Below are 8,281 nucleotides of genomic sequence, written 5' to 3'. Positions count from 1 at the left end.
AGTGGTTATGGTCTCCCTAAGACAGATTTCTATCGATATCTGCAACTTAGAACATTTCTGACAGGGCACAAGGAATGGGGAAAACTCATAAAAACTTCTCCTATCGAACAGTTCCTAATAGAAATACAAACAGGAAATAGAGATGAAGAGTGTCAACATCTAAAGACATTTCAGGACCAGAATCCAGTGTGACCACTAAACCATCTGCACCTGCAAGTCATCCTGCACCAATGGTTGCACAGAAACCTGTCCTCCCATCTATTCAGCAGAAGGAAAGGGCTGAGCTCCTGAAACCCTGGAGAGCTTCACCAGTGAAAAAGAAAGGGATGTCGGAAAGGACCAACACTGGGCCTTCAAAAAACAAAGTGATGGGGCCATTGACATTAGGAGCCTGACCTACTGCATCCATAGTACCTGTGCCAGAGAGCACCATTGAACCTAGGGAACCACGACCACAGAGCACCAAAACACGACAACAACCTAAGGTCCCAGGACCAGAGAACACCAGAACAGGGCTTGAAACACCTGAGATACAGGTGCCTCAGAAGGCCAGAGCCCGAAGGGTTCTGCGGTCTGAGAGGGCTAGGGCAAGACCTGTGGTCAATAGGGCAGTTGGGAGCGACCAGGATATGGCTTTTAGTAGGCAAGGCCATGTGGCAGAGTTCAAACAACTTGAGTTTCTCACAGTTGATTCATTCTACTCAGACTAGCCCACATTTAGCACATACCGATGACATCATAAGATATCAGCATCTGATTAACTCTGGGACAAAGTGACTACATTTAGTCAAATAAGTTAACATCCAACAACAACAAAGTTTCTTGTAGCTGCTTTAAATAATATCTTCCTATAAAAAACTGAAATGTTTTTATAAAAAATATATAAATAAATAAAATATTTGGCATTAATTGCACAGCTCTGCTAGATATTTAATTTTGCTGAATAAATACCATAATACAACGTATTAGACGATAGTTCCACCAGTAACATGCTTTTATGGACCTGAGGAAAAGTCCATAAGAGTCTCTGAACTCCAAAACCTTATTTAGCACCACTGTCACAGGGGTCACATGTACAGTAATGGTGCAACTGCATTATGGTGTAACTACACCCTTCAGTTCCGCTAGCTCCCTCCCTCTCTGCAAATTTAAAAAATGCATCAGAGACCTGCTAAGGACTTTAGGGGGCTCGACACCAATCAGAGTGATTGATAGACTGACCACAGCAGCTAGCAGAAACAGGTAGTCAGAGCTAATGAGCAGCTGCTGTCAGAATCTCTGTGTCTGCACTGGAAACACAAAGAGTCCGCTGGAGCTTCTACAGTCAATAGAAGCACTTTGACCAAGCCACTGCGCCAGAATAGAGAAATACTAAGTAGAAAGCATTGACAGTATATATAATGGACAGAGCTTCCAGGTTTGAAAAGTGAAGCCAACGCAGAAGTGTCTTAAAACCTGCATTCTATGTGATTTCCAGCTGGGGGAGCTCCATTGGCTGCAATAAAACACTGATCCCATTCACTTTAATGAAGAATGAGCCGACTTGACACTTAATTTATGAGCTCAGTAAACAGTTTACTGATGAGCTTAGGGTCTCAGTTGCTAGTTTCACATCTTCTTCAATACATTATGATGTTAATTTAGTAAATTATGGTCCATTTCAGAGTAAAATAGACCATAAAGTTGCATATGAGATTGTGTCCTACCAGGCGAGCCGCCATTGTTTCCTCCTCAAAACTCTGCAGCCAATGAGCATAGATCAACTCTCAGTACAACATGTCCGCTGGCTCGAGCTGGATCCGTTTTACTGTCATGTTGGCGGCCAAAACGCAAACTTGAGGCTTCAAAACGGTACTCCACAAACAATGGGTGATGTCACAATAGGTTCCCACTTGGTAGACACTGATTTTTAATATAAAGTCAATAGAGTATAGAGTAACAAAGCGTCACCCCAAACAGTCGACTCTATTTCAGTATTTGCACATTTTAACAGTAGAATTGATGTGTTTCATCACAATACAGTCATATAATTCAGTTTACAGCTTTTTAGGAGTCTGTTCACACTGATATAGGCCAATAAAAATGTTAATTTTGTGAAAAATATGGGGCATTGTAGTATCTCAATCTCAGGCTCAGTCAGTTTACAGTTTTTAAACATCATTATTGTAAAATTATAAACTAGCTCCTAAAGCTGTAATGCAGGACTTTTACATGTAAATAAACATCTGTTACTTTGAAGCTCTTGCCAAACGAGTTTACACATGCTAAGCCTATCACAAGCAGGTAAATCTCTGTATTTCGCAGAACACAGAGTTTTTAAATCTGGAGTCTGTGGTGACTTTCCTGCGCTTGAGCACCAGTATTGGTCTGTATTTCATAGTTCACCTGTTCTACAGAATTGGAAGTCTGTCCTCTAATTACTCAGAGGCCACCATCAAACTGCCTGGCCCCCAGCCTGACCATTCCCTGGAGCCGACAGCAGCGCGATGGACTACAGGAGAAAACTCCAGCCTTTATGTTGAAATAAGGGCTCAGGATTCATTGTTAGCTGAACTGTGGGTTTTGTATTGAGCACTGACTATAATACACTGTGTTTGGTTTTAAATTCAAAATGAACTGATCCTCCCAAGATAAAATCACCCATAAGAATTCATTTTTTGCCGTGGTCGTACTCTCTTTCAGGACTTCTGTGATCATAAATTGTGTCATTTTCTGGAGGGGGTTGGATGATCATGAATTACTTTTTTGGTTGGTGATTATTTTTAACTCAACATATTCCAGTGACAACCACCTTCAACACATGTTCATATTTAATGCAATTTAATCAACCCTCCCACCATCTTTAGCATTTCCAACTTCATCATCAGCGTGTGAAAACAGAAGACATTAGAAATGTTCTCGTATAATAGGTCTCAAACTAAGGCCTTTGCTCTTAGGCTGAGGTAATGACAAGGCAGAATTTCCAGAATTGTACACATAAATTGAGAACAAAAATGTAATTTACTTCTTTTTTCAGAATCTCATTTCTTTTATTTCCTGTAAAACGGCAGTTATGATCTGAAAGACACCTCACCAAATTAACATTACACTGAATAGAAGATTTTCCAACAGTCCTCCTTCTTTGCCCAATAAAATGAATCAACCTTTCATCTTACTTGGTTTACAGCTTTGAATGACCTCTTATTGTATAAAGCCCTATATCCCCTCTCAAAAGAAAATGGCTAAAATTAAAGAAAGGGTGGGGGCATCAGTAGGACTTTTAGTTGCTCAGTAAAGAACAGAGAGAATTTGAAGGTACTGATTTTCTTTTGTGATGGCACACAGAGTGCAGTGTCTCACCCGTGACTGACTTACTTAGATTTATTTTCCTGCTTTACATGCTGAGGTGAACACTGCTGTCAGAGGACTGATCTCTGATTGACCTCTCTGATTTTAGTAAACAGTCTGTGATGACAGTCACTGCTCGCTGTCTTCAAGATTTTATGTTATGTTACATCACAGGCTGTTTTACCCTCTATACTCATCATCCTACTTGTCTGTCTTTGTCCTCCCCCCCTCTCTCCCCTGCCACTACTCTTCCCCATCTCTCTCTGTCTCTCTCTTCTTTCCCCCATTCTTCATCCTCCCCTTCGGTCTCTTCATCTCTCTGAGGTTCTTGTCAGCATCGTCTCTGTGGGAGTACTACGCCTTCATGCTGGCCCTCTTTATTACACTAAACAGTTTGATCAATTATTCTATTAACTTTACTCTTTCTTTCTCTCACTGTCTCCATCTTTCCACCTTTCAGAGGACTTGGCAGCGTCCTATCCCTGGGACTGCTACGTCTTCGCCCTGGCGGTTTTCGTGACACTGACCAATCAGATTCATAAGTGGAGCCACTCCTACTTCGGCCTCCCGCGCTGGGTCACGCTGCTCCAGGATTGGCATCTGGTGTTGCCACGGAAACACCATCGCATCCACCATGTCTCGCCGCATGAGACATACTACTGCATTACTACAGGTAACACCTGGTGTTATCATGCACTAGTAAACAGAGTCTCTGCCACTTACATCAGATACATGTGTGGTAAAACGCACTATAGCTGTTCTCCAGGATGGATTTTGGCAGGTTTCAATACGTGATTAGGATTTTACTTTTAAAAACACAGTAAAAATGTGCTGTCTAGCCATGCCATTAATGCCAGTCAATCATTTATAGTGTGATCATTACTCAGCCACTCATAGAAGTGATGGCTTCAACTCTCTACTCACATTGCCTTCATTTCAAATTAGGAGCACACTGTTATTCAAGATAAGTTGATCAAAGATAAACAGATCAATGCTTTCAGAAAAACATATCGACTGGATAGGGATCATTTTACCTTGATAACAACGTGTGAGGCTGGATTAGTTAAGCCAGTGTTACTCAAACCTTTTACACAGTGTACCACCTCAGAAAATATCAGGCTCTCCAAGGACAACCATTATGACTGATGTTAAAGGACGGTACTGGAGCCGACTGTATTCAGCTAGGGACAGTTCACGCAGGAGGCAGGTTTATTCCTAATAAGAAGATTATTTATTGTTGACTGTTGTTAAATCCTGAATGGAACCAGTTCAAAAACCAGAACTATTTTGGTGGAAATGACTTAATTAATTTATGGAGATTCCTCCACATAGAACTACAGGCAGCTTGCGTACCACCAGTGGTACACGAACCATAGTTTGGGAACCAGTGAATAAATCCACATTTGAGGGATACTTATTTAAGTATTACATTCTTCTACTTTTTTTTTTTAAATATATTTTTTTAGGCTTTTATTGCCTTTAATTAATAGTGATAGCTGAAGAGTTACAAGAAAGGTGGGAGACAGAGCGGGGATGACACGCAGCAAAGGGCAAAGGTTGGAGTCAAACTCGTAGCCACTGCAGTAAGGACTTGGCCTTTGTACTACTACCATGTCCATCATCAGTGCTGTTTGTATATGAGAGGGGAGACTCTCTGTAGCCTCCCCAAAAAAGAAACATTCTTTCTTTAATTTTGCATCTATCACAGCATCAAGACACTGAATGTGTGTAACGTGATTTTTAAACGTTGTCAGATGTTAGTCAGTGTGGATGCTGTGGGCGGCCATTTTAGATCGCCATAATTGAAGCTGATGACTCCAGAATTATTTCACTTACAATTCTCGGCAGATTGGGACAAAATGGCGGCAGTGTCTGTCTGTCTGTCGGCTCCTTATAAATAACTAAAAGAAAATGTTCTGTTTGCGTGCGTGCGTGTCTTTAGAGACACAAGGCCTCCGTAATAGATCCACATTCAGTATTCTGTGTGCATCTGGGTGAGAGGGAAAGAGGGAGGGAGAGAAAAGAGGAAGGATACACAAGGGGGATACAGCTTGTACGTCACCCTGCGCCCCTGCGGACGACAGATGTGTGTGTGAGGCGAGTTGAGGGGGGTGGCACTGGGAAAGTGTGTTTGTACACGCGCACACTCATGTACATCTGCATACTCGAGCATCTGTGTGTGTACTAGTCTTTTTGACCTCCTCTTCGGTTTCTAACCTGTGTGTGTGTATGGGAGGTGGGTTGGTGGCGGTCGGGGGCCCACAGGGGACGGTGACGGCCCCCCACTCCCCCAGCCTGGCTGCCTGGGCCGGGCTTGGATTCCACTGGGGCCCGCCTAGCTGCCTTTGTGTTCGCCACCGGCTGACAATCCCCATGTATATTTAATGCTAACCTGCTGTCTGTTCTAACAAATAGGACTTCACAGGCAGGGGAAGGAGGGGAGAGAGCGGGAGGGCGAGGAGAGGGTGGGAAGGAAACAGGGATTTGGAGGGGGAAAAAAAGGAAGAGTGTGCGGCGAAAGAAAGAGAAACAGAGCGAGGAAGAAGGAGAGATGGAGGGAGAGAGTGAAATCAAACAAAACCGCTGGCTGCTTTACTACTGTCTTCTAACAGAGAGAGAGGGTCACTGGAGGGACACAAACACACACACACACACACACACCTACACAAACACACACACAGCCACACATCCCCGCAGCCATAGCATGCACCCTATGCAAACACATCATGGGTGGTGGTGTGTGAGCATCAGACAAGGGTAGCCTAAGTACACACAGCCCATGTGGATGTCTCTATTTGCTTCTTGCCTGTGTGTGTGTGTGTGTGTGTGCACCCTTATGCATCTGACATCTTTTTTATTTCTGCATTTGTGTGCTTAAAAAGTAAAAACTGCATTTGTGCAGGTGCTTTACATACGAAGTGTGTGTGTGTGTGTGTGTGTGTGTGTGTGTGTGTGTCTTTGGTAATAATAGTAAAAAGCCCTTTTATCTCAAATGTCAAGGGACAGCTCGGCTGCAGTGACGCTTGTGCATAGACACGTGTGTGTGTGTGTGTGTGTGTTGGAGCGGTACATATGCACGGAGAGATTGTACAGTCATGCATGTATGCATTTGTACATGTAAATGTACTTTGGCCTGCAGCCATTCATACATTAATGTATTTACCTAAAACATACAGCCGATTTATGGCTATTAAAATTCTGTAAACTGTAAAAGAACGAAGGATCTGGAAATGTGTGTGTGTGTGTGTGTGTGAGTGTGGGTGGGTGGGTGTGAGGAAGTGCACGTGTGTTTCTGTGTGTTAGTAGGGGCTAAGGACATCTCCTGGGAGAATCCCCTCATCCCTCCACCCCTCTGAAATGTAGTCTGAATATGATGATGAGACTGAGACAGGAGGTTAGATGTAGATAAAAGAGCTGAGGATCGGGGTGCAGGTGGGGATAAAGGAGGGAAAGTAAGAAGACAATAGAGGGAGGAGGAAGTTAAGGACAGAAGAGTGAATTCTGAGGTGAAGCAAAGAGGAGAAAAAATAGACAGTAGGAAAAGTAGTCCAGGATGTTGGGAGGGATGACAGAGGAGGGGAAAGACGGAGGTTGGAGGGGTTGGAAACGGGTCAGTATGATTCAGTGTTCAAACTGTGGGCGCTGCAGGAGCAGTGGGTGGGGCCACAGACAAAACAAATCCCTTAAGGGCTGAAAGACTATGGACTGATCCGTCTAAAACATCAGTTCATCAGTGTCATTCCATAACTGCCATCCAGTGTCACTGAGTGTTCAGCTGACAGCGCTGTCAGCAGGACAGGTGCTCCGTGGTACGCTAGGATTTTATAGGTAAACTATGAGCAAGAAGCACACTTTTACTTTCTCTGACTGTGTGGAAATCTGCTGTTTTCACACACACCACGCGAGTGGTGTTCAATTGTTGCAATCTGGAAAAAACTTCACCACTAGTTGTCACTAAATCTTACACACTGGTCCCTTTTAAACACAAAGTTTAAACAGTAAAACATGAAACTAATGTAGGGCTGATATGAAGCTTAGTGTTAAGTGGTTGACTGGAACCGGCACTAAACGGGAGTGTGAATAATATATTTCTCATATTTGTAGGTTTAGATGTATTACTAATAAGACATAAGTAATACGAGTTGAGTGTTTATTAATAAGCAATTTAATGGATTTACTTTATTTAAATTTAGAAGCTATAACTGTTCTCCAAATTCTGTATGTTCCTTTCATTTCTTGTCTTGCTTTCTCACTTCTTCCCCACTAATCCTCCCCTCATTTCTCCACCTTCCCAACTCTCTTTAACTTTTCCCCCCTCTCTTTTTCCATGTTTCCTCACAGGTTGGTGTAACTATCCACTGGACCAGCTGGGCTTTTGGAGACGGATGGAGCAATTGATCCAGCGACTTACAGGGCAGAAACCGCGATCAGATGACCTGGCGTGGGCCAAGAAGACCGACAGATAAACACACAAACGCACAAACGGAAGCATGGACAGACCAGCTTGCAGATGCAACACACACACACACACAGTTTACTCATGTCTCTGTGCTTCTTGCTTTTTTGCTAAAGAGCAAACATTCAAAGGAGGAAATCAAAGATGGTTGGACTGACTGGATGTGCTGGAGTCCGTATTCTGACAAGCTTTTAATGAAGGAGGTGAAAACATTCCGAGATGATAGCGCTCTGCTGTAGCAGCCAATCAGGTTGTAGTCCTGTTTAACCAATGAGGTGTTGTGGTGTGTAGGTGTAGGAGGTTTCTGGAGGTTGGGCTCTCCAGGAGTGACACCACGCTGCCTGTTGCAGGCAGCTTCTTACACCACACATGCACACATAAACACACACTTACACAAACAAGGTTTGAAAGTCAAATGGTTCAGTCACTGTCTTTACTGGATCTCATCCGTGTCTGTTTAGTATTACTCTAGTAAGTTCACCACCAAGGTGAAAATCT

The 8,281-nt window shown here is 43.2% G+C and overlaps 1 protein-coding gene across 1 annotated transcript in view; it reads left to right on the top strand.

Annotated features, from left to right (window-relative positions):
• Nucleotides 1–7,853, top strand: part of si:ch211-212o1.2 (uncharacterized protein LOC492735 homolog) — a gene marked incomplete in the record, with an annotated part of 35,571 nt that extends 27,718 nt beyond the window's left edge. The window contains 2 exon segments of the mRNA XM_035665839.1: nt 3,788–4,000; nt 7,669–7,853. Of these exon segments, the coding sequence (XP_035521732.1) occupies nt 3,788–4,000; nt 7,669–7,793 (338 nt within the window).
• Nucleotides 7,854–8,281: the final 428 nt, after the last annotated feature.

This window comes from Morone saxatilis, unplaced genomic scaffold (genome assembly GCF_004916995.1).
Source record: "Morone saxatilis isolate NCDOM2014 unplaced genomic scaffold, NCSU_SB_2.0 Contig2, whole genome shotgun sequence".
Lineage (NCBI taxonomy): Eukaryota > Metazoa > Chordata > Actinopteri > Moronidae > Morone > Morone saxatilis.
Note: the sequence above shows the minus strand (reverse complement) of the source record. Positions and strands in the feature narration are given on the sequence as shown.